General features: G+C 40.3%; 1 protein-coding gene across 1 annotated transcript; it reads right to left on the minus strand.

Annotated features, from left to right (window-relative positions):
* Positions 1-21: 21 nt before the first annotated feature.
* LOC143889996 (MA3 DOMAIN-CONTAINING TRANSLATION REGULATORY FACTOR 1-like) lies at positions 22-22,143 on the minus strand. The gene is made up of 4 exons (XM_077394464.1): positions 21,667-22,143; positions 20,670-20,889; positions 6,131-6,225; positions 22-1,998 (listed from the first exon to the last, which is right to left on the minus strand). The coding sequence occupies exons 2-4, from the start codon at positions 20,887-20,889 to the stop codon at positions 202-204; spliced, it is 2,112 nt and encodes a 703-aa protein (XP_077250579.1). The 5' UTR covers positions 21,667-22,143; the 3' UTR covers positions 22-201.
* Between the last annotated feature and the right edge of the window lie 5,675 nt (positions 22,144-27,818).

A 27,818-nucleotide genomic window follows, 5' to 3' on the forward strand; every position in this document is an offset into this window, starting at 1 on the left:
TAGAACTTAGCAAGCAGAATCTAAACCAAGTGAAATTCTTCTTTTTACAATATGAGCAGGGATCAAAGAACCTCCTGGAAGCAACAACTAGGGGGAAAAAAACCATCCAAAGAAACCTCCCTCCCCCTCTAAAGTGTACAAACACAAAATACAGCACAAATGGGGCAAGGATATTAGAGCTTAAGAAGCAGTTGACAGCATTTAGGCAGTAGCACATGAAAAGGAAGGAAGCAACCACCCGTTCTTCCTCGCATTCTCCTCATAGAACACAAACTTCTCCTTCGCATTTGGAATATCAAGAGCCAAATCATCGAGCCCATCCCTAACCCTAGCAAACCCTTTCGTCATTTGGTTAATGGTTATCAGCCCTTCTCCAAAGCACTCTTGAAGCAAATCCAACATCCTGTCATTCTTCTTCTCCATTGCCATAACCAGAGCTTTCTTCACCACTTCGTGATTGAAAAAAGGCATCCCAAGATCACGGATGCACTGACAAGCTTCCCCTACAACACCTCCGCTTTCGTACTCCTCCAAAAGCTTGGTTATCTTGTCTTTCGCATCCTCTACAGCCCAACCAGTGCCACCTCCCCAGCACCTTAGAATCCTCTCACCAGCATGACGAGCAGAAAGAAGTGACCTGGCCATATGAACAGTCTCAATACCACTACAATTAGGTGGCAGCTTAGAGCTGATCTCCTCCAAATTTAGGGGAACCAAGATGTCATCAATCACTGCCCTGGCTAGAAAGAGAGCCAGCTCATTTGAAGCATCCAATATGTCAAGGGCCGTATCCTCGGCCGACTCAAGAAGCATGACGAATCCATTCACGATATCATCTGTTGAGAAAATCTCTGTATGAAGTGCAGAGAGAAGCACGGATGCCATCTCCTTCTCTCTGTTCTTCCTGTCCATGGCAAGGGTGATCAACTTCTTGAGAAAGACCGGGTTCAACTCGGGAGCAGCGAGATCTTCGAGGCTTCGGATGAGTTCAGGTATGTCATCAGAAAGAAAGTACTCGTGAATAATAGTTACAGATTCTTCCTTGAACCGCCTCACATTTTCATTCTCTTCATCCTTGGATTCTCCATCCACAACTGAGGATTTGAGAGACGAGGTGTCTAGCCATCCTTCAGAGATTGCTTTTGGTACCAGCAATTGGAATGTTGCTTTAGCGGAGGGTATATCTAGAGAGAGGTCATCAAGGCTCTCTACAAGCCTACCAAACCCTTTTGCCATCTGACTAGAACTTATCAGGCCTTCTTCAGCTGCTTCTTTTAACAATTTCAAGACAAGTGGCTCAGCAGCTTGAATCTCCATAGCAGTTATCAGAGCCCTCTTTACAACCTCATGATGGAAGAAAGAAACCCCCAGCTCCCTTATACATTTGCAGGCCTCCGCAGTGTCTCCACTCCCAACATACTCTCTCAACAAATTTGCAATCTTTTTCTTCACCTCTTCGACAGTAACAAGAGTGCTGCCACCCCACCGCCGCTCCACAAACTCAGCATGGTGAGGAGCTGATAAGTAGCTCTTTTCCGCAGTCTGTATAACCTGAAGTCCTTTGGAGGATTCCTTGAGGGTTTTTTTCGCTCTAGTAAGGAAAGCCGGCGGAAGGATGTCATCAACCACTGCACGAGCAATGAACAGTGCCAGAATATCGACTGCATCAAGTATATCAAGTGCCAAGTCATCGGCAGATTCGAGAAGCATGAGAAATCCTCGGCTGATCTGGTCTGAGCTGATGATATCGGCATACAAAGCTGAAAGAAGAACCGAAGCCATTTCCTTCTCTTTGTCATGTCTGTCCATTGCCATGGAGACAAGTCTTTTAACAAAATAGGGATGATGCCCATAAGAGCCTATATCTCTGAGGTCTGAAGCTGCCACTTCCACATCTCCTGTGCTGAAGTATTCCTCTATTATGGTAACCACAGCCTTCTTATACTCAACAAAGGGGCTGGGGGTGGAGACAGCAGAACTTAATAGCTGATATGGTTCCTGGAATGGCCATAGAAAATAAAACAAAATAAAATATTTAAACCAGATTAAACCTGAGGTTTTGTAGTAAATCATCCCCAAGAAACTAGCAGATCTATGAGAGACATAGCTACAAATAACCAAATGCCGTGATCCTGGAACTAAATCCTTTCATGCCCCAACATCATCAGTATCAGTACGGCACTCCCATATACATGCATGCATACTTCTATATATATATATATATATATATATATATATATATATATGAGAGAACATTTCCTACACACTTGTGTAGGTAAGTTACCTACACACTACCTTAAAATACAGTGGGGGGGCCCACATTGTTTGGGTGATCCAAACCATTCATTTGAATGGTCCTCACATAGATAGGGTGTCCACAAAAAATCAGATCCATAGGATCATCCTAACCATTCAAACTATAGAGGCAAAAAATGGTCTAATTTGTGAAGGTTTATACACGTCCATTTTACCTCCACAAATCGTAGGGTTGGGATGATCCTATGGATCTGATTTTTTGTGGACACCCTATCTATGTGAGGACCATTCAAATGAATTGTTTGGATCCCCAAACAATGTGGGCCCCCACTGTATTTTAAGGTAGTGTGTAGGTAACTTACCTACACACTTAACTTACCTACACAGTTCTCTCTCTCTCTCTCTCTCTCTCTCTCTCTCTCTCTCTCTCTCTATATATATATATATATATATATATATATATATATATATATAGAGAGAGAGAGAGAGAACGGTTTCTACACACAAGTGTAGATAAGTTATCTACACACTAGCTTAAAATACAGTGGGGCCCACAATGTTTGGGTAATCCAGAGCATTCATTTGATGGGCCCTCACATAGAGAGGGTGTGCCCAAAAAATCAGCTTCATAGGATCATCCTAACCCTTCGAACCATGGAGGCAAAAAATGGACAGATTTGTGAAGGTTTATACACGTCCATTTTACCTCCACAAATCGTAGGGTTGGGATGATCCTATGGAGCTGATTTTTTGTGGACACCCTATCTATGTGAGGGCCAATCAAATGAATGGTTTGGATCACCCAAACAATATGCCCTTCACTGTATTTTAAGCTAGTGTGTAGATAACTAATCTACACTTGTGTTAGAAACTGTTTTCTCATATGTGTGTGTGTGTGTGTGTGTGTGTGTGTGGAAAGGGTTTCTGCGCTCGAGCGCAGATACCTTACCTACGCTCAAGTTGAAAACTTCACTCCTATTGGTTCTTGCTTGCTGGTCCAACTTGGAGTTTAAAATATTACGAAAGAAGCGAAGTCGTGGGTTTCCTCAGTTTCACTTACTGAGCCAAAAAAAAAATCGAAGGTTTTTCTTCCGTCCAGATAGAGAACCAGCGAGGGTTTCTAGGGTTTTGACTCCATTGAGAGGGAGAATGAGCGAGAGAAGGGTCTCTTCAACGAGATCGAGCCTCGAGGTCGATTGAGCGAGGATCGAATCGCAAGGGACGTCGAACCAGAGAAGCCAGCGAGGGAGAGAGAGAGAGAAGCAGAGAAATCGTGACAGAGAGAGAACCAGAGAGAGGGCTCGAACCAGAGATCTAAGGTTGAAGAAGGGGAAGCACGCCAACAGATCTAGGGTTGAAAAAGGGGAAGCACGCCAACAGATCTACACACCAACAGATCTAGGATTGAAGAAGGAAAAGCACCAACAGATCTAGGGTTTTCGACTGTTTTTGAGAAAGAGAAGTACAAATAGCTTTTTCGATTTCTTTACGATAGAGAGAGGACTTGACTGTCAATAGTTTTGTGCCCTGTATAAAAATCAGGGGCTCGACTGTCTTTTTCGGAAGCTATATTTGTAAAAGCTTTATATAAGGGGCCCGCAACTAACAGCGAATGAGAAGGGGCTTTTATGCTCGAGCGCCTATCTCTCTCTCTCTCTCTCTCTCTCTCTCTCTCTCTCTCTCTCTCTATATATATATATATATATATATATATATATATATATATATGAGTTAAGTGAAGCTACACATACGTGTAGCTAACTTAGCTACACCGACGGCTTAAAATACAGTGGGCCCACATTGTTTGGGTGATCCAAACCATTCATTTGATAGGCCCTCACATTGATAGGGTGTGCCCAAAAAATCAGCTCCATCGGATGATCCCAACCCTTCAAACTGTGGAGGCAAAAATGGACAGATTTGTGAAGGCTTTTACACGTCCATTTTTGCCTCCACAAATCGTAGGGTTGGGATGATCCTATGGAGCTCTTTTTTGGGCACACCCTATCTATGTGAGGGTCCATCAAATGAATGGTTTGCATCACCGAAACAATGTGGGGCACATTGTATTTTAAGGCGTCGGTGTAGCTAAGTTAGCTACACGTATGTGTAGCTACACTTTTCTCTCTCTCTCTCTCTCTCTCTCTCTCTCTCTCTCTATATATATATATATATATATATATATATATATATATATATATATATATAAAGGGTTCCTGTGCTCGAGTGCAAAATCATGGTTGGGGCCACATTGTTGGGGGAATCCAAAGCATTCATTTGTGGGGCCCTTTCATGGATAGGGTGTCCACAAAAAATCAGCTCCATTGGATCACCATAGGGTGTCCATTTGTGGGGTGAAAAAATGAGCAGATTAGTGGACAAACAGAATCTGTCCATTTTCACCCCCACAAATGGACACCCTATGGTGATCTAATGAAGCTGATTTTTGGTACACACCCCATCCATGATGGGGGCTTTCAAATGAATGCTTAGGATCCGTGCAACAATGTGGCCCCACGCATGTTTCCAGCACTCGAGCGCAAATAAGCTATCTGCGCTTGAGCACAGGAACCCTTTTCTCATATATATATATATATATATATAGGGAAAAGTGAGCGTACTCGGTCTAGTAGATAAGCTTATCTACTCGGTCAGCTAAAAACAGTGGGGGCCCACTTTTTTTGGGTGATCCAAACCATTCGTTTGAAAGGTCCTTACATAGATAGGGTGTCCACAAAAAATCAGCCCCATGGGATCATCCTAACCCATCCAACTGTGGAGGGAAAAATGGGCAAATTTGTGGACAAACTGTGTCTGTCCATTTTTCCCTCCACATTTGGATGGGTTAGGATGATCCTATGGATCTGATTTTTTGTGGACACCCTATGTCGGTAAGGGCCTTTCAAATGAACGGTTTGGATCACCCAAAAAATGTGGGCCCCCACTGTTTTTAGCTCGACCGAGAAGATAAGCTTATCTACTCGACCGAGTACGCTCACTTTTCCGTATATATATATATATATATATATATATATATATATATATATATATATATATATATAGTGTTCCTGCGTAGCTGCTCAGATAGCTTATCTGAGCAGCTGCTTCAAAAACTCATGTGGCCCCACATTTTTGAGGTGATCCAAAGCATTCATTTGGAAGGCCCTTCCATGAATAGGGTGTGTACCAAAAATGAGCCCTTTAGGATCATCCTAACCCTGCCATTTGGGGAGGGAAAAAATAGTCAGAAACAGTGTCTGTCCATTTTCCCCTCCACCTTTGATTGGGTTAGGATGATCCTATTGGGCTGATTTTTGGTACACGCCCTATCAATGGAAGGGCCTTTCAAATGAATGCTTTGGATCACCCCAAAAATGTGGGCCACATGAGTTTTTGAAGCGGCTGCTCAGATAAGCTATCTGAGCAGGAACACTTTACTATATATATGAGGAAATGTTTGTGTGCAGCTGCACAGATAAGCTATTTGTGCATGGCTGCACAACCATGGGGGGGCCACAGTTTTCGGGGGATCCAAGGCATTCATTTGGAAGGCCCTTCCATGGATAGGGTGTACCAAAAATCAGCCCTATAGGATCATCCTAACCCAAATGGCAGGGTTAGGATGATCCTAAAGGACTGATTTTTGGTACACACCCTATCCATGGAAGGGCCTTCCAAATGAATGCTTCGGATCCCCCCAAAAATGTGGCCCCCACTATGGTTTGTGCAGCCATGCACAGAGAGCTTATCTGTGCAGCTGCACATACTTCATTTCCTCTATATATATATATATATATATATATATATAACACAATGACATATGGATATCTGATGTACAAGGTAACAGCTGAGACAGAAAAAGAATAGGAAATACCTCGCCACTGTCATAGTTTGGATCATTTCGATCAAGACGTGAATCAGCATCAGTGTCAAGTAATTTACCCCATGTGCCTTTGCCACCAGCACCATCTATCACCATTTGTTTAGCAGAAATAGCAGCACATCAATATAGACAAAACAGAAACTATTGAAGAAACTATCAGGAATACAAATACTAAAAACTCTGGTGTATTCATAAAACAGAAAATTACATATAAAACAAAAAACAATCTTGACTTCCTCAAATATCCAATGAGATCCGCAATCATTCACCAATCAAATCAGGATAGCAATAAACAAAACAATTGTCATCACATTCAGCTCATTGCATAGAGGCTGAATAGCAAAAAAATGTACACGAAGAAAGCATTCATAGCATGTAAATGAACCTTCAGTATTAAGTACACGTCAACCCAAATGATTATGAGTTGAGTTGACCTGTTCGTATGAATACTAAGGCGAACTGCAAACACAAAGGCTGATGAATTGGCAAAGGCAGGGGGTGGATCTTGAAGCCACTCTGATCTTCTATGTAAAGGATTAGGCATTAGCCTATCGGTTTTTCATTCTCTCGAGACATGGAAACTACGCTCTGGGTCTAACCGGGACGACATTGTAAATAGGGACATCTTGTCCCTTTATCTGTCTCTCCTGGTTATTTTGATAAAAGTTCGTTACCTTTTTTTTAAAAAGAACAGGTCAACCCAACCACACTTCAGTGAAATTTCATGTGGCATGCAACAGAAACATAAATAGTTGGGTGTCCATTCTTGATAGGCAGCTGATAAATCAAAACTACGACGACACAATCAGCAGTGTCTTCATTTTTGGAGAAGCTACTCTCTTTTATTTGGACCTCACAAAAACAGGAAAACCCCACATCAAGCAACATGAAATGAAATTACCATTCTGAAAGAGAATGGAATCATCTCAGACAATAATACACTAGAAGTCCTATCAGATTTGAAGGCAATAGGTCCTTCTAGGATTCAAAACCCATCATTGGAAAATTACAAGGCAGTGCAGGCAGGCTCGTCCACAGATCAAATTTCTGTACGGTTCTTACTTCTTATAAACAAAATTGCAGTTAGTAGATTATATGCCTACGACCAAACTTTGATCGCATCAAGAAGAATAACTAATGATGATAACAAGTTCTACATGGACACTACTTTTTTGTTGGATACTTCAGACAGAGAAGAAAAAGAATAACTAATGATTATAACAAGCGCTACATGGACACTAGTCTTTTATTGGATACTTCAGACACCATGACCAAGTGTTATCTAAAATATATGTTTTGTCATGATGTATACAGCAACATGCTGTGTCTGCACCAGGTTATAAATATAATAGTTCCATTTAAAGGCACATAATAAGAGACAATGATTAAGAGAGAGAGAGAGAGAGAGAGAGAAGAAAAATATAAGAAAAAAATTAAGGGAAATGTTATCAGCACAACCTTATTTTGATATTTGCACAAACGCAGTTGTCTTTTCTTCTTTAATTGGCTCATGAGAGCTTTTTGGGAAATGCAATAACCTTTTGAGAGCTCTTTAAACACTAAAAGACAAGATGGGTTAGCAAAAATAACAAAATATAGTTGTGCTGATATCATTTCCCAAAATTAATTAGCTCTCTCTCTCTCTCTCTCCATATATATTTAATATAGATATGATTTTTTCCTGGTAGGAGTGAGTTAGACACTCTAATCACATCAATGAGAATAAAGCCCAGCCACATTCAGATCTGATTGTGAAGATGATCACAACAAAGTGATATAGTCAGTCTTTCCCTGCATCTTAGTCTCCTTGTTCCCTGTACTGTTCTCTCTCTAAACATCACCACAAAGTGTGGATCATTAATTATTACATTGCCCCTTCTCCTTTCGACTATGAAGGTCTTCTAGCAAAAGCAATGGAATGGCTTATGTTTTCCATAGGACCTATGTTGCATTAGTACCGAGGGTCGGATTCGGGAAATATCAAAAAGAAAGAGTCGTGGATTCGCCAAAATATTTTTAATCAATTCTCAATTTTTAATTATAACCGATAATATATTAAACATTTTAATAGGTCGAGTAAATATAATGTTTTATAATAGATAATATATTAATTCTTTAATTGGTCAAGTAAATAAAATGTTTTATTTTTACATAAAAACTTACTATTAGGAGAAACAAAGCTCAAAACTTGAGGTAATTGTAAATTTGTGGTAGTAGTATTCAGAAAAAACAAATAAAAGAGAGCTAGAAGTGTCGCCGTGAACCCTGAAGTACACAAATCAGACACGTGTCCAATACAGGCACTTCGCTCATTCACAAGAATCCATGTTAGCAAAGCATAGGACCATAAAAAAATACTTTCATTGAAGTAGCAGCCCATTTGGAAAGGCAGGAAAAACTCTTTGGAGATTAGTCCTCTATGCAGTGCATCTGGAAAGAGAGGAACAAACACATATTTGGAGAGGCGGAAGCAAGAGCATTTCTTTGGGGTTTGAGATGGTACGAGAATCATTCTTTCACCTCGTTGATCATTGAAGGGGATTCCAATAGCCAGTTGGCGTGGGAGAGAAATATGACGTCGGGTTCGAGGAAATTTTCAAATATCACTTTGGAGAATCAAGACCTTTGCATGATTGTGCTCCCACAGCTCTCTCCCATATGGAATGGTCTGCAAATGACCAAGCAGACAAGTTAGTGAAAGACGGAACGAAGAGGGTAGAGGTGGAGATTATTGGTCCTAACTGAGGGTGGGTTTTGGACGGGATGAAGGGAAGAGGGAGGGGTATGGATACTGTTTGGGGTGTTGTTGTAAACACTTTGTGGGACGTCTTGTCCCCATTTAGTTGTATTATGGCTACTATATTGTAATAAAATCTAGTCACTTTTTGTATCCTATCAGCAAGAACCTTCGTCAACACTTTTGTTAGAATAAGCCCAGTAGGGGCATTATAGTCATTGTATCTATTTTTATCTCTTAATATATAAATACTATAGTGAGGGGGAGCTAGCCCTAACTCACTTTTCTCTCTTTCTATTGTCTCTCACAACATGGTATCAGAGCCCTAGGGTTTCTGATCTCTAGGGAAACCCCATAGCCTCCATCTTCTCCACCTCTCCGAAAACCCTAACTCTTATCATCTCCCCCACCTAACCCTAACCATAACTCTAATCCTAACCCTAACCCTTCAAAACCCACCCTCCACCACCACCCATCTTTGAAGAAACCCAAAACCTAGAACTTCTAAAACACAACCCTGAAGACGAGACGAACTGAGTTTAATGTGTTAAATATGTCTCCTGAAGACGAGACGAGACGAACCGAGTTTCATGTGTTAAATTTGTCTCCTGAAGACGAGACGAACACAACCCAATCTTTTTCCTTTAGCTTCATGTGTTAAATTTGTTTTCATCTCCCGCATCTTCCTAGCTTCTCTATGGGCTCATCTCTGCACCTCTTTTTCAATCGTGCGATCGTCCTATGAGTCCCTCTGTTGATTAGTTGGTTTTATCGTTCGTCGTCTCCACTTCTACTAGTCGTAGCCGTTGGTGTTGGTCTCTCTGTTGTCGACATTTGTTGTCCTGATGGATCTTCCTGTTATTGTCGATCCCTCTAATGGCATGACTGCTGAGGTCCGTGCTTCTACCACACCCTCGGCCCCTTCTTCGTCTTCGTCTTCTACCTTGGCAACTGTAGACAACTCTTACCCACAATTGACTACTGCAAAACCTGATGAGACCAACTACTACCAAACTGGAGCACATCATCTCACTCGTATTTGTAACACATAGTCTGACTGGATGCGATTACGCCGTGGTGATCTGTCGCTCGTGGTTCACTATGGCCAGTTTGTATCTCTAAGTCAGCAGCTTGATGTGTTCCTACCTCTTACATCGGATGTCACTGTTCTTCGTCGACAACGGGAATAGATTCGTGTAGTTCACTACCTTGATAGCCTAGGCCCTGAGTTTACTCATATGCGTCATCAGATCCTTGGGTCAGGCACTATCCCTTCACTATCTGAGGCCTATAATCTTGTACAACTGTGTCTTGGTGAGTCTCCGTCGCGCCTCCATACTGATAGCTCTGCACTCGCTACTTATACGACTGGTAGTCGGCCTGTTCGGGGCGGTGGCTCCTTTTCACGAGGCCATGGACGTGGCCGTGGCTGCGTTGGCCGAGACCTCCTCTACTGTACACATTGTCAGCATGATGGCCACCAGATTGAGACTTGCTACACTCTCCATCCTGATTTTCGACTGTCTCGCTTAACTCATCTCTCGACGGCCAGCTCCTCCGAGGCGCCTCTTACCCCATCTAGTACTGTCGTTGCACCTGCTGATGATGCATCTACCTTCACTAGGACAGATTATGAGGAATTACAGCGCCTTGGTCAAAGTACTCGTGCTCCCACCGCAGTTTTTGCCCAGCCAGGTAGTTCACCCACGACTTTACTCTCTAGCTCTAAGTCCTCGATTATTGATTCGGGAGCTTCCAATCACATGACTGGTAACTCATCTTGCCTCTCATCCTTTCGCTCTTTTCCCTCTGACTATCAGACCATTACTCTAGCAGATGGGTCTACTACCCCCATCACAGGTATTGGTATTGTGTGTCCTTCCCCTAGTATCTCATTATCTTCTATACTCTGTGTTCCTAAATCTCCTTTCAGTCTACTTTCTGTTAGTCAATTAACAAAAAACCTTCAGTGCTCAATATCATTCTCCTTCGTATTGTGTTTCAGGATCTTTCGACTGGGAAGACGATTGGTTCGAGTTGTGAGGTGGATGGCCTTTATCGTCTTGATTGCAGACCTACTTCCACTGTTTTGCATAGCTCTGTGGACGCCTTCCAATGGCATTGTCATCTTGGACATCCTTCCCTTCAGAGGCTCCAGCAAACGTCATTAGTTCCTGCTTCTATGTCTTCATTCCAGTGCAAGTCCTGTGAACTCGGGAAGCACCACAAGGTGTCTTTTCCTTCCCGAGTCGTTAGTCGAGTTGATAGTCCTTTTCATTTAGTTCATTCCGATGTCTAGGGACCTTCTAGGATCGCGTCAAATACTGGATTCAAGTATTTCATCGTATTTATTGATGATTATTCTCGTATGACTTGGGTGTATTTGCTTAAGGACCGTTCTCAGGTTTTTTGGCTTTTCAATATTTTCATGCTGAAATAAAAACTCAATTTCATTGCAATATTAAATGTCTTCGTACTGATAAAGCTCGAGAGTTCTTCTCGGCCACTCATGGCTTTTAGGATTATCTTTCCTCTCATGGGATTCTTCATCAATCCTCTTGTGCCTACACTTCACAGCAGAATGGTATAGCCAAGAGAAAACAGCGCTATTTACTCGAGGTCACTTGTACCATAATGTTTCTGATGCGAGTTCCTAAGTCATTTTGGGGCGACGCAGTTTCAACTTCATGCTTTCTTGCAAATCGCCTTCCATCATCTATCCTTCGTAGCTGCTCCCCCTCCAGGTCTTGTGCCCTAAACAAGACCATTTTCCCCTCACACCTCGTGTTTTTGGGTGTGTCTACTTTGTTCATCTCTTGGGTCCAGGTCATGACAAACTTGATCCAAGGTCAGAACGGTGTGTTTTCCTGGGTTACTCTAGAATTCAGAAAGGCTACCGTTGTTATAGTCCTCGTCTTCATCGGTGGTTTGTATCCGCCAACGTTACTTTCTTTGAGTCTGAGTCCTTCTTCCACTCTCCATCTTTGCCTAGTTTGGCCCCTCTGGAACCCGAAGTGCGTATATCTCTTCCTGTACTTCCTGAGTCAGATCCTCTACCGACCTCTTTACCATCTGTACCTCCAAGTCAGCCTATTGTTGTTCAAGATGGCGATTCAGTCCTGTAGCAAATCCACCACCAGTAACAAAGCATTATCATAGGCGGCAGCGCAAAGATGGGCCTCCAAGAACTCCACCCGAGCCATCATCTTCACAGATAGAGATCCCAGTTCCATTTACACAGGTTTCATCTATCCCTTCTCCTGTCGTTCTCAGCGACTCACCTATTACCTCTCGTACTCGTTCTCATTCTAGTGCTCACCCTCTTTCTAATTTTATCTCTTATGATCGTCTGACTCCTACTTTCAAAAGTTTTGTTTCCTCTTTGTCTTCTATTGTGTTATCACAGTCGTTACAGGAGGCTCTCGATCACCCAACTGGCGTACTGCCATGGACCTTGAAATAGGTCCTCTACACTCGAACCAGACATGGGATCTGGTTTCCCTTCCCTCTGGTGCTAAACATGTTGGCTGTCGATGGGTATTCTCTATCAAATACTTGCCAGATGGTATTGTTGAGAGACTAAAAGCCCGTCTTGTGGCGAAAGGGTATACTCAGACGTTTGGAGTTGATTACCATGAAACTCTCTCCAGTGGCAAAGATTCCTTCTGTTCGCGTTATTCTGTCACTTGCAGTTAATCATGGTTGGCATCTTCAACAATTAGATGTGAAAAACGCCTTCTTACATGGCGACCTTCATGAAGAGGTTTATATGGAGCAACCTCCAGGGTATGTTGCACAGGGGGAGATGTCCTCTTCTGTATGTCGCCTCATGAAATCTTTGTACGGCTTGAAACAGTCTCCACGAGCATGGTTTGGCAAATTCAGTGAGGCTGTTATGCGGTTTGGTTTGAGACAGTGCGTTGTAGATCATTCAGTATTTAGTCATCAGTCCTCAGAGGGTGCATTCTATTGATTGTGTATGCTGACGATATCATCATCACAGGTAGTAATTCAAGTGGAATACAGAAGCTGAAGACCTTCCTACAAAGAGAATCTGCTACAAAAGACTTGGGACGCCTCAGATATTTTCTTCGGATAGAGGTAGCATACTCCTCTCGTGGTTTGTCCCTATCACAGAGGAAGTATGTTTTGGATTTGTTGGAGGAGACAGGGAATCTTGGTGTAAAACTTGTGTCTGCACCTATGGATCCCAATACAAAACTAGTTCCAGAAGAAGATCTGTTGGAGGACCCTGGCAGGTATAGAAGACTGGTGGGCAAGCTCATATATCTCACTGTTACTCGCCCTGATATATCTTATGTTGCGGGGGTAGTCAGCCAGTATATGAGCTCCCCACGTACCTCACATTGGAGTGCAATGATTCGGATTCTTAAATACCTGAAAGGTGCACCAGGAAACGGCCTATTATTCAAAAGACAAGGTCATATGAGAATTGAGGGGTTCTCTGATGCTGATTGGGCTGGATTTCCTGCAGACAGGAGATCAACTACTGGGTATTGTACCTTTAGAAGAGGTAACATGGTGTCATGGAAAAGCAAGAAGAAGGACGTCATTGTATCTTCTTCACCGTCACAGTTGCAATGTGACAACAAGGCTGCCATCTATATTGCAACAAATCCAGTCTTCCATGAAAGAACAAAGCACATCGAAGTCGATTGTCATTTCATCCGTCAGAGGATTCAGAAAGAGGAGATATGTACTGTGTTTACTCGTTCCACAGAACAGTTGGTTGATATGTTTACAAAGCCATTGAATAAAGCAAAGTTGAATGACATCTGTAACAAGCTAGGAATGTATAATTTATACATTCCAGCTTGAGGGGGAGTGTTAGAATAAGCCTAGTAGGGGCATTATAGTCATTGTATTTATTTCTATCTCTTAATATATAAATACTATAGTGAGGGTGAGCTAGCCCTAACTCACTTTTCTCTCTCTCTCTATTCTCTCTCACAACAACTTTATAAATACAACCCTCAAGACTGATAGGTCTAAAATCAGAGATTTTATCCACTCCCTCAACTTTAGGTGTGAGCGTGATAAACAAGGCCCCCATACCTTAGCCCAACACTAGACCCTCACAAAAAGCTTTTAAAGAGGCACCAGATCATCTTGCACGGAATCCCAGCAAACTTGGAAGAAAGTAAGACAAAATCATGCAGCCCCAGCACCCGGTCTCATTCTATTGAGCACCCGGTCTCATTCTATTGAGAAAAGGCCATCCCTAATTTCATCTTAACAGCTTCTCTAAAAATTCTCAACAAGACTCCTCAATTTGATCAAACCCAACTCATGATAGGGAAAGGAAGTAATCTTCCTCAAAAGAATAAAGGTTTTTACTAGGGGGCAAATCATGTCGATTTTTTGGAATTCGGGTTGAGACTTTTACCATAAAATTGGGTCGGGTTGGGGTTGATTCCAAATTATTTGTTAGCAAAAGATCAACCCAACCCAAGTCGTACCACTAGCTCTTATAGAACTTCACAATCTCTTCATATATCTTTTCCTTGTTCTGGAATCTAACTCTCTTGATTTGCAAAGAACCGATCATTGCTTCTACTTCTGGCACTAGCTATCCCTTGAAAATATGTCGTATTTTTGTTCTTTCTTTTATCCATCTAGATCTTGAACGTTGTCTCTAAAATATTTCATCCTGCATAACTAGACGGTCACTCCTTACTATTTGATTTCTTTTCCCCACCACCTCAAATACCTCGACCCGGTACATCTCTTCTTCGAACTTAATCACATTGATATGATCCAGACTCAGTGACTTTCTGTCAACTGGACTTTGGCATCGCTCTCAATACCATAACTTGAGTTTATTCTTCACAAATATGAGCTTTTGACCTATCTGCACATCAGCTGGACCTAAGGAATCAGCTTCTTTCCACCATCCAGCAAACCTTTCTGTGCTGCTTTCATGACAATGCCGGATGACAGAGAGGGCAAGATGGTCAAGGAGTATGTCCAATGGTGGCATCAACTGACGTTTTCTTACTTTTCACAAGGAATCGACTAGCTGTTCACATTCAAAGAGCAGCAACTCCCTAATCAAGAAAGAGTTGGGAGAAAAAGTTCTCCACCAGCCCCAGTGAAGCATATTCGGCTCTGCAAGCCCAAGCTAATTTGAACCGGATGGTGGACGGAACCCATGACTCCATCTGAGGATCCAATGGATGAGAGAGCACTGCTTAAGATGGTTTGGGCATATCCAACGTAGGCCTTTGGATGTTCCAGTGAGAAGAAGTGACTCGTGCCAAGTTGATGGAGTAAAAATACGTAGGGGCAAACCGAAAACAACTTGGGTAGAAACAGTGAGGAAAGACTTCAGGGCTAGGAACATAACAGAGAACATAACCTTGGATAGGATAGAATGGAAGAAAATGATCCATGTAGAGGAACCCAACTAGTGTCAGGAGTAGACTTAGTCAATTTGAGCCGGGTAGATCCTTTCACCTTCTTCATGAAAATTTTCAAAAGGATTGATTAGCCAACCCCAACTAGTTTGGGAGGAAGGATTAGTTGAGTTGAGTTGAGTTGAGTGGCTTAGAGTTTTGTGTGTGTGTGTGTGTGTGTGTGTGTGTGTGCTTATCTTGTAGGGTTTTGGGGGAAGGGGCTTCTATGATTGACTCTCACTACTTGCTCTCTACAAGACATCAAAGAACTACCTAGGTGTGATATTTTTCTACAAATCACCATGTGTGGTTTTGTTTACGACATGAGGCAGGTTGTTGGATCTTGATTGTTGAGGTTTAATTGGGGAGTTATCTCCAGGTTGAATATTAGTTCTTGATCATAAGGGCATTGGTCATTATAATCTAAATCGTTTTGTATCAGAGAATCCATACTAGAATAATGTTTACATCAATTGGTATTAGAGCATCCATAGTAGGATTAGTCCTCATTCGACCAGAGTGACAAGTAATATGAAGACTTTTCTTGTAAGAAAGAACTAACCTAAGGTTGTAATAACCTAGGCCTGATATTTTTCCAGAAATCACCACGTGTGGTTTTGTTTTTATCGACACATGGCGGGTTGTTGGATCATGATTGTTGAGATTTAATTAGGGAGTTATCTCCAGGTTGAATATTAGTTCCTGATCATAAAGACATTGGACATTATAATCTAAATCGATTTGTATCAGATTATCCATACTAGAATCATGTTTACATACTTTTTTTTCTTCTTCCTCTTCTTTTCGTACGTCATTATACCTCGGGCTTATGTACCAGGTCTCTGTTACTGAAAGAGGCGGGCCTTCTTTTTTTCCCTTTGTCTCGAACTTCGTGAAGAACTCCACTCTATCTCTCCCTCATTTTCTTGCTGGTTCAAGAGCGAAATGCCACTCGACTTACCACGATGTCGAATGAAACTATCAATGGAATCGAAGCCCAGTTTCAGTTCAGGAGTTATGACTTATTAATTATATAATAGGGCTGTACTCGAGCTTCGGATCAAAGTCCCCAGAAGCTAGGAGTATGTGGCAGTGACTCGATGTTATCAACATCAATGCTGCATCATTATCATTCGACCGGAGCAACAAGTGGTATGAAGAGTTTTCTTGCAAAAATGGGTTTGAAGGGCCATGAAATCCTTCCGTTTCAGTTCCAGAGTTGAAATCCTTCCGTTTCAGTTCCAGAGTTATGACTAATTAATTATATAATAGGGCCGCACTCGAGCTTCGGATCAAAGTCCCCAGAAGCTAGGAGTATGTGGCAGTGACTTGATGTTATCAACATCAATGCTGCATCATTATCATTCGACCGGAGCAAAAATTGGTATGAAGAGTTTTCTTGCAAAAAAGGGTTTGAAGGGCCATGCAATCCTTCTCCATAATATATTGGTCCTAAGCATATGAGTTAGCAAGCGCGAAACTAGATCCTACTCTTTCTTTTTCATCAACAGGAGGGAGGATTCTATGCGATAGCTGAGAGGGACGGAAGTGATGGCTGTGCACAAGCAAGTAAAGAGGATGGGTGCAAGATGGCCTGAATGGTGTGAGTGGCTGGTATACCATTGGTTAAGGCCACTCCAAGGACACTTTAAACATCTAAAATAATCAAACCAAACAACATAATTAATCCATGACAGCGGTTTTATGGACATATATGGTTAATCAAGCATGGTGTGTTCTCAACCTTAACTGACACCTGCGATTGCAAAGATACTTTACCTTCCTTTGTCAACTTTTTAGGAAGAGATTGCCCATCTTGTGGCTTCCCCTATAGAACTCTGATCCATATCTTTTCACAATTCCATTAAGACTTTGCACATTTGGATTTGTTTTTTCTTTGGTTTCTTTCCTAAATCAATCCTCTGCAGGATCGTTTTGACTCGATCATCGATATCTAGAAGTAGTGGGGTTGCCCTGTCAATAATAACAGGTTTCAATGTCTACAGAAAAAGCAGTTTCCTGTAGTGTATTTGGATCATATGGACATAGATGAACGATCTCGTTTTTAACAATAAGATTAAGAACCTCATGCAACTTATTAATTTAATTATCATTGACGACCCTGAAAGAAACGCCGCCTTCATCCAATTGGGTTTGTATATTTTGGTTTGCAACCTTCCTCTTGTGCTCTACTGGCAACAGGGCATGACACAGTCTCTCTGAAGAAAGCTTAGAGCCATACCCTCATATCTGTTTCGAGCGATTAGATAGCCCTCGTCATCGGAGTGAGTTTCCGGTTGATGCACCATTTTCTGAGAATAGTAGTAAGTCTGAAGATTTGGCTATGACATCTCAGGACAAGATTGTATGCGACTCGGTAGCTTGGATGAGTTCGGAAGCAGATTTCATAGAGGTATCGATAAATCATGTAATGGTGAAAAGCAGAAGTTTGGGGTTGGTTTATTCGGAACTTGAAGAAGATTGGAGGTCTGTGTTTAAACAGGCGGAAATTAGAGAGACGAAACAAAGAGAAGCTGAAATTTGGGATTAATTATGAGCGGCAGCTAGTAAATGATAAATCTTGGAGTCAGAAAGATTTTGATTCCAAGAGTAGTCGGAAGGAGAGTAGCACTCGAAAGATTTGCTCCAAATGAAGATATCATCTTGGAACATGAATGGGTTGGGCTCCCTAGAGAAAAAAGCCCACGTGAAGGAGATGGTTAGAACTCATAAGCTGGAGTAAGTTTGTATCTATGAAACTAAATTGCCAATGATGCGTAGATTTGAACTTAAAGGAATGGGGCTAGTTCTCATTGGGGATTTAAGGTTCGAGATGCTGAGGGAGCTTCCGGTGGAATCCTTGTCGCATGGGATAGAACCAAATTAGAAGAGGTGGAATCCTGGATAGGAAAATTCTCAGCATCGCTTGTGGTGAAAACACTGGGAGACAACTCGAGGTGGACTTTCACGGTTGTGTATGGTCGTGTTGGGGATAGAGCCGATTGTAGAAGATCCAATCAAAATATGGCTGCTTTCACTGATTTTATAGCAAACTGGGAGTTGATTGATCTTCCTCTGACCGGGGCGCAGTTCACTTCGATGAGAAACCAAAGCTTGAGTAGATTAAATAGATTCCTCGTTGATCCTAGTTGGTTGGATATCTTCCCTGATGTTTGTCAGATTGCACTTGACCACTCAGTGTCCGATCATTGTCCGATCCTTCTAGATCCTAGATTAGAATCTTGGGGGCTCTCCCCGTTCCAATTTGAAGTGGCAGGGTTGGAAATTCCAAAAATGGAGGAGAAAATTTGGGAGTGGTGGTCGTACTGTCAAGTGGAAGGACCGGCGGATGTGGGGCAAAGTTGCGCTATGTCAAAAAGAAGATTAAAGAATGGAATCTGGATCGGAATAAAGATACTTTGGAATAGATATTAAAAAGAAAAACAACAGCATATATTGTAATAAAAATAAAAAATATTCAAATAAACAATAAAAATTAACAATTTTAAATTTACAAAATCATATATTTCAAGCTTTCCTTATGTTTCATGTGTTTTCATTTGCATTTCTCTATCGTTTTTGAAATGTTTCTAATGCATTTCTTAAGACTTTTCTCAATGCGTTTCTCATGCGATTTTTATCATTTTCCCGTTTCTCATTTTCCCCCAATTTTTTCTCTGCGTTTCCCTTTTCCGTTTCATGTTTCGCTTCCGGAATTTGTTTCCCAACCTGATAACTATGAACTCACCTACTTGGAAGTTTGGGAGTCACATGATGCATATCATTTCCAATATGGCTAACTGCTTATGCACTAACATTCACATAGAATGGAGTAGTTTAGCAGATAGTTTAGCAAGTTCTTGTTTTTTTCCTTTGGGGTGGGTTGGGGAGAGAAGTGGGGGTATCTCCTCTCTAATCAGTATTGCTGGGGGACATTTACTCTGTGATTAGTTTTGCTGTCAGGGTTGCATTATTGCTATTTTCTTATATTCATTTTACTTTTTTGAAAAAAAAAAGGAAATAAATGCATGAAGCTGTGTAAATGAACCTACCGTTTACTGTAAGCACAAAAATAAATAGGGAGCGTCAGATCTGTGGCAGTGATCTTGACAATAATCAGACTGAAGGACATCCAATTCCAACATTAATTCAAAATATTTTGTCGACCTTCAACATTTAAAATAACCAAACCAAAGAACTTGCATTGTCAATGTCTGAGCCTCAGAGGCAACGGTCCTATCAGACTAGAGACAGTCCCATTTAACAACAGCGTGTTATCAACCATAACAGACTCCTGCAATTACCAAGATAATTTACCTGGTAACAACCTACAAATGCATGATCCTACATACATGGAGAAGACATTACAATTGTAAGACAACTATGTCTGTCATCTGCTATAATCCAATAAATAGGAAAGTTTGAGATCTGTTGTAAAAACCGTAAACAATAATCGGCCATTCTACATTATGCGCAACGGTCAGATCTCGGGACTGAAGAGCATCGAAGTCCAACATCACTTCAAATGACATTCTCCATCATTGCCCTCCCAATGTAAAATCAACAATATGTAGGATAAACATAACAACAAAGGTAAACTCAACATGAGAAACAGAATAGCATTACAAACAATGTCAAAAGTTGAAGATTGTCTACACGAAGGGTGCAACTCTTAACCATTTCCATTGCCTACTATAGGCACAAACGGAAAAAGAATTGTTTTCTATCAAGTTAATAAATTGATTACACAAAAACAAAAGAAGTACAAGGCTTGGAACAGTAACTGCCCTTTCCAACTTCCAAGTAGTATGCAATCCAGATTATATCTCCAAAGATCCAACTCCAAGATATCACATCGGAGATTACTTATGAAGTCAGCTTCCATAGAGTAGAAACGACAAACACTACAAAGTTGCAGATCTTACCTTGAAGAAAGCAACCCTCTATGGATGCCTCAATTTAACGAACGTATGTAGATGACGTGAACCCAAAAAAAAAAAAAAAAAACAAGAACATCCGAAATTTATGTGTTGACAGTCTACCTGAAACATCTTAAGTACTCTTAAACAATATCTGAAGGTCACATGCTGGAGTGATGTGCTGAGCTTGTCCAAGATCACTTCAATGAAAGTAGAGAAGCAATAAAAAATTTAATGATTACGAGCCAGTGTTGAAAGCAAAAAACATTGAAATAGCATATGAAAACACACATCAGAGGAAACTAAGATATAGCACACAGACAACTCTAAAGGATATAAAACATCGGACAAGAAAAGTTTAGATATAAAAATCAGCACTTAAATTAGACAAAAGAAACAAAAACTCACCAAATTCTTAACAGAATACACAAAATATAGAGAAAAACAAAATCACTCACCCTTCTTCACGCGAATAAGCTTCCCAGAGTGCGAACGGCGCACGTGCCTCACCGCAAACCCAACTGTCGGAGCTTTTCCACCTGTGATGACTTTTATCTGATGCTCTGGAAGCAATGACGATGGCGATTTCGGAGACGAAGACAATAACTCAGCATTCTGAGATGCTATCTTCAACTGTTCCCTCTGCTCTTCGGTCAAAAATCCTTCATTTGACGCCATCTACAGTCACCAAGTCATTAAGAAACTGTTGTAGACTCTCACATGTTTCTCCTTATTCCACATAAATTACATAATAGAAACAAGTACATCTCCACAAAGATTACATAACAAACAAGTACATCTCCACAAAAAAAGGACGAGATTCAGAACTCAAAAGCAATGGCAAGAACAGATTGACGAGAAATTAAGGTCGAATGACACCAAAGAGAAGATGTTCAGCTTGTAAGGGTAAGAATCATAAAAGAATAAACAATAGAAAGAATTTCCTTCACTCAACTCAAAGAAAACACAGATTCCACAATCTAATCCTCATTCCACACAAATTACAGAAAAGAAACAAGTACATCTCCACAAGAAAAAACAGCAACAAGATCCAGCAACCAAAAGCAACCGCAAGAAGAGATTGACGAGAAATTATAGTCCAATGACAAGAAAGAGGTGATGTTTACCTTGGAAGGGTAAGAATCATAAAAGAATAACGAATAGAAAGAATTTCCTTCACTTCAACAAAATCACAGGTTCCACAATCTAATCCTCATTCCACATAAATTACGTAACAGAAATCACAAGACGAGATTGACAACAAATTAAGGTCGAATGACAACAAAGAGATGATGTTTACCTTGGAAAAGTAAGAATCACAAAAGAACAACATATAGAAAGAAATTCCTTCACTTAAACTCGAACAAAATCACAGATTCCAAAATCTGATTCTCATTCCACACAGATTACATAATAGAAATTAAGATTGAATGACAGCAAAGAGATTATGTTTACCTTGGCAGGGTAAGAATCATAAAAGAATAAAGAATAGAAAGAATTTCCTTCACTTCAACTAGAACAAAATCACAGATTCCACACTCTAATCCTCCATTAAAGTTGCAGAGAGCTCCCTTTCCAATCGCTTATGGCCTTGGCCCGGATCTCGAGCCAAGACAACGAATAAGGAATCAGTCTGATCTCCAGATCAAAACAAAGAACCCTAGATTTGGAGAAACCCTAGATTTCTTGAAAGATAGATTGAGAAATGTTGTGAGTGAGAGTTAAAGGGACAACGAAAAAGATTTTGGAGTGATAAAATGATGTGAAGGATTGAGAATGAGCAAGATGGGGTATTTATAGTGGGCATACGTTTCATTGACACGTCAGCATATGGAGAAAGTTTTGAGCATATCTCTTCGTGCATCCACTTTGTCCGTTGCCCGTCTTAAGACTCCACTCGGCCGCCGGGGAAGTTAGGGTTTCGCTGGTTTTTAAAATTACCATAACCACCCTGGCCGCTTTTGAGGATTTGGATAGAGGTTATCATTGATAAATGACAAAAATGCCCATGCCTAGAAAGATCAGCCACTCGTCTTGAGAATGTTAGAAATCACCTTGTTCATCCTAGTAAGATCATCCAATCATGCCGGGAATTATTAGTCTTATTGTCATAATTATAATAAGAGAAACAATTTTTCTCAATTATATATAGCACTAAATGATAATTTTATTTTTATTTTTTTTGGGACTTGCTTTGGACCATGGAAAAAAGGTATTTTGCGCCGGGGTGTTGCATGTGAGAGCAGCCACACAGACTCACTTTTCACCATATTTTATCTTATTCATTTTTATTCATGGTGGCTACTCTCACAGGGTCCGTTCACTTGTTTTCTCGGGAAAGGAAAGGAAAAAAAAGGAAAAGAATATGGCGTGGCAGAAAGGAAAGAAAAAAAAATTGTGCTGGACAAGGAATCATGCAGCTATTCACTTACTGAAATCTAAGGAGTAACCCGGTTTGGCAACCTAGAGGGGAGTGACTAGGTTGTTTATGAAAATTTTTCCTTTAAAAAACCTTTTTCAAAATCACCCTAGTTTTATCCTTTGTTTAATTAAGTTTGAAATGGTTGAACTTAAAAACAATATTACAAATTAATTTAAGTTCAAAACCCTTATTGATTAGCAAACTTAATTAAGTAATTAATAGCTTAATTAGCAAGGTATAATTATACAATCAAAACCAAAATGCTAACTACTCACTGTAGACACCCTATTTTGACCTAACCCCCAATTTCCCCTAATTTCTGAAAGTCGAATAAATTTCCGGAATCAAGTAAAATTCCCGAAGCCTGAGTCCTGAAACCAAATCCTGAGTCCCCAAAATCAAACTTTCAAGTTCCTAAAACTGATTCCCGAAATGCCCTGAAAAGCTAAGCCCCAAAGTTTCTAAAATTCGAGGTCCAATGGCAAAAGAACATGAAAATCCGAAATTGCCCGTTTGAAAATTATTTTTCAAAATATTCTGGAAGCCTAAGTGATCCCGAAACCCCACTGATATCATCCGTTTAATTACTCCAGCTTTCCCTTGCATTTTTCTCAGAATTTACAAAAATTTGCACAATACCCTGAGTTCTTGGTGGTGGCACCCCCCTATTTGAACCCCGGGCTCCATGAATATCGGCACAGTCATATTTTGATATTTTCACTAGCCCGGCTTGTTTTGGGATTTAAAGAATTATCAAATGGTTTTTACATCTTTCCAAAGTACTCCACAAGTGAGAAAAGACGAGCCGGGAGAGTGTAATTATCAAAATATAGAAGTGTCAATATCATATCCTTGGAAAAATAACTAAGGGAAAATAATTTGCCTTTTCCCCTTTCTTGCTTAGACCACCCCCTGTAGCGTATAAAATATGGTAAGGAGGGCTGTCTGAGGAAGAAAGAAGAGGCGGATGTATTTTTTTTAGAAATGAGGTGAATTATCAAAACAAGGGTGCTCATTGATAAGAAGAAAAGGCAAGTAAGGCCTAATGGTAGGAGGGTAAAATCACCTTACCCTAGGGATATTTTAGTAAATCGAGTATTACTTCCCCTGCAAGCATTGAACTTGGGCCCTAAGATAAAAAAAGGAACAAGTGTACGGCCATGATGGAGAGCTCATGCCTAGGGTTCTAGACCTTACTACAAAAAGAGAAGATCCAAGGCATTAAAGGGAGAGTGGATGGTTAGGATTAAGATTAGGGATTAAACCCTAAGTATAAAATCATGAGAGCTCGTGAGAGAGGAGAGGTTTTTTCTCATTCTCAATTTCTATACACAGCAGAGAGAGAGAGAGAGCAGAGCAGAGCAGAGAAGTGGGTGAGATGGAGAAGAGTCTCGGCCTCAACTAGCCTCCCTCCTCCATCTTCTTCGTCCCTCCACCTACCACCACCATCATCTCTTCATCTTCTCCGGCTGGATTGCCGGAATCCGGCCAAGCCATTACCTCCATCTTCAACCTCACAACCATTAAACCCCAAACCCATTTCCCTTTCCTCCAATTACCATCTCAGCCACTGCTCCAATCTCCGCCAAGCCCCATCACTTCCGGCCTCCATTTCTACCTCCGGCCATCTCCCTCACCTCTCCGGCAAGCCATCTCTACCATTGCCAAACCCATTTTCAATGACTACCTCCACAACCATCTTCATCTTCTCATCTTCCTCAAAACCCACCTCATTTTTAAAACCCTATTCCATTTCCTCTTCTCTGGGAACCCTCGCCGGAAACCGGCCGAAACCCCATTAAATTCAACCCTCCTTTCTACAACCTCCTCCATTAAACTCCATCTCCTCTAATCTCTCATCCCCTGTGTCTTTGAAACCCAAAATCAATTCAAAATACCTACAAATCCCACACCCCCCAGAAAATCCGACCACCATCCTTTCCACCACCAACCAACAGCAACCACACCCATTCCATTTTCTAAAACCCTTCTTCCACCGCCACCCTCACCTCTGCAATTTCAGCCACCACCATCCCTATCGTCCAACTTCACCACCATCAAACCCACCTGGATACTCCCCCATTTGCAGCCGTTAAAACCTACTTCCATTTTCCGTCTCCTCTGCTTGAGTCATCATGTACATCTCATCTGTTATCCTAAGAACCCAACTCCATACCCATCTCAGTTTCTACAGCACCATCATCTCCGATCAATAGATCGGTACTCCGGTCATCTTCCTTGACAATTACCACGAGTATCTTGCAATTCTTCTCATCTTCTTTTGGTAGTCTTATTTTCTTTTCTATCAGTGAAATTCCTTCCTAAACGAATGTGGCTAGATTGGGTTACTTATTTCATGATCTATTTGGTTGTTTAAATTCCCATTTTCTATTTATTGCTATCATCCCTGATGCATCTTTTAGATAAAAAAATGAGAAGGCCGAATCTTATTGTTAACCAGATAACAATAGACCTTTCAGGTTTTTCTTGCTTCAATGATGATATAGAAAATAGTTTCCCTGTTTTAAATCTCATTTTATTTTGGGATTCTGAGTACTTGTGAGATGGTGTGGCCTGTTGTTTTGATTTTGCAATAACTCTTAATATTTGTCCCTGTGTTTAATGAAAAAATGTAGATGAGTTCTTTTTGAAAAATTAATTAGTTGCTCCCTTGTAATCTAAGCATGAGATTGAGATCAGTAAACTCTATTTTCACAGGTTCGTGTGGTAGTGTCTATTGCATGGTCATGGGTGGTGTCTTAGTAACTTTCTTCCGAATCACCCATTATGTTTTCTTCTGCAAGGTCTGGAAATGATATATTGATCTCCCTTTTGATTCCTACTTGTGTATATGAAGATGTACACACCCCCATTTTGCTATACTTTAAAAATTAAAAAATTTGGTAGTTTGTCAAGTTTCGAGTCCGTATTCTACCTAAGATTAACCATCTGTGCATTTTAGGGTAGATTTTGCCTCGTTTAAGAAATTCTGAAGTTGATTCGCGATCCTAAAACTTTTTAGGGTGTTCCAATAGTATCTAGAAAATGAAAATTCAAGTTTCCAACCAACTGAAAAAAACTTGTTATTTTTAGAATTTTTGGGTTTTCCATCATTTTTGCCTATTTGTACACTACAGGGGTATTTTGGTCATTCCCGATGTGTCTCGTTTGACCCCCCGAGTTATATTTGAGAAATCTTAAGTGATTTTACAAATTTTGAAAAAGCTGCTACTTTTAGAAACTCATGGGGCTTCCACATTTTCATCATCTTATGGATATCTCAATCATTTCTCTTATATCCAAAACCATCTCGAGGGTACGGCTGATGGATTAGGAGTAATTTCGTAAGATTTGGAAAACCTGTTAAATTTAGATCTCTCAAGATTTTCTCTTAGTCTTGCACTTCGGGGGTATTTTAGACATTTCCAACATATCATATTTGGTCCCTAAGTTGTGTCTAAGAAATCTTGAGTCCGTTCATAAATTTTCGAAAATCTGTTATTTTTGAAATTTCTCAGGGTTTTCTCTAGTATCGCCAAATTCTAACACCTCGGGGTAATTTGGTCTTTTTCTGTGTAATTCTTTTGATCCCTGAAATATGTCTGAGAGATTTTGAATGATTTTCTGAATTTTGAAAAACTTGCTAAATTTAGAATTTCTCAGGGGTTTCGCTTAATTTAGAAATTTTAAGTGTTGAGGGCATTTTGGGTATTTTTAGGGGAAACCAAATGATCATGTTTAATATTGCTCACCGAAAGGACCCAATTTTAAAAGTTTTTATTTTTGAAGTTTGACCACAAAGACTTTCCATTTTTAATTTTTCTCTTTAGGGGTGAACCAATTTGAGGGTATTTTGGTCGCATTTGGATGTCTAACAGTCAAATAGGGGCATTTTGGTCCGAAAAGTTATTTTCCAAAAAAGATGGTCTGATCATGTGTGAGGGATGCACCATAAATGTCAAATGGGTTAGGTCCATATATAGAATGTTGAATTTAGAAAGATTTTATTGAATTTTTACGGAAAAACCCGAAACCCGTATGAAATGGCCCATTGAGCTAAACACACAAAGATGGAGCTCATCTGGGTTCACCCATATGGGTCAATCACCATGGTGGGCGCCCCACATGGCTGACCCACATGAGTTGAGCACCCAACCTTGATGAGGTCACAATGGTGACATCATATTTGTTAAAAGAAAAATAAAAAGAATAAAAAATGAAAAGAAGGAAAGAAGGAAAAGATGAATGATTGCTTAAAAATGTTTTCTTCCAAAGAAGCAATGTGGAATGAGAATAGCATGTCTTGATTGACAAGAAATTAAAATTGGAATCAAATCCAATTTGGAAACAAGAAAGAAAGAAAGCAAGAGGGGGAAATTAGAAATAAGCCAAAAATGGGAGCTCTCACATTGGAAACTACTATTTATCTCTTAACCCTAGTTTTTTTTTTTTTAATAAAAATCAAAGCAAACAATCCTCGGAAGGATCCAAAAAAATCCAAATTCGTCATTTTTCTCTCTCATCCTCCTCCAAAAAAAAAAAAAAAACCTCTTCTCTCTTGAAGTGTGTTCATCTCTCTCAAAGGTTCTTTACAAAAGGGATTCTTCAATTCCCTTTTCTTCTTCAACAAATCACACATCAAGGATCTTTGGTGTGTTCTTTGGGTCTTCTTCATCATATAAAAAGGTGCGACAAAGCGTATACCTCAGATCTACGCACCCTAGAGACAAGGAGCACGATCAACAGTAGGATCTTTATCTTTGTAATATCAAAAGTAGAAAAGCATGCTAGAGTTTTACTTTTGATAGATCAAATAAATGATTTTTTCCTTGATATTCCAGTATGTTATAATAAAGATTATAAGTTTTCAAAATCTAAAATTTCACCAAAAAATTAATTTTCCTACATTTAATAATGATTTTCTTTCATTTTTATTCAATATGGATTTAAATCGGATTATCAAAGCAAGTATTTTTTGGGATTTCTATAAAATAAAACACTACTGGAAACTTAATTTTTAATCGCGGTTTGGCCGTTTTAATTTTCATTCCATTTTTCAAAAAATAACCCCGAAAGGGGTTATTTCTTGATGAACGAAGCCAAAAGTATATCAAACCATGTCCAAAATTTGTGAAATCTTTTTTCCAAACTACGTTTTTGATTTCCAAACCACCCAAAAAGTTTC

Source organism: Tasmannia lanceolata, unplaced genomic scaffold (genome assembly GCF_043159265.1).
Source record: "Tasmannia lanceolata isolate RefF3 unplaced genomic scaffold, GAP_Taslan_0.1 ptg000013l, whole genome shotgun sequence".
NCBI lineage: Eukaryota > Viridiplantae > Streptophyta > Magnoliopsida > Canellales > Winteraceae > Tasmannia > Tasmannia lanceolata.

What these genes read in the sequence shown, in the direction of transcription:
- LOC143889996 (XM_077394464.1), bottom strand. Translation starts at nt 20,889, where the DNA reads ATGGCGTCAAATGAAGGATTTTTGACCGAAGAGCAGAGGGAACAGTTG. An exon ending in GCTTATTCGCGTGAAGAAGG is followed by an intron (nt 6,226 to 20,669) that starts GTGAGTGATTTT and finishes AAATGGTGATAG; the next exon opens with ATGGTGCTGGTGGCAAAGGC. An exon ending in CAAACTATGACAGTGGCGAG is followed by an intron (nt 1,999 to 6,130) that starts GTATTTCCTATT and finishes TGGCCATTCCAG; the next exon opens with GAACCATATCAGCTATTAAG.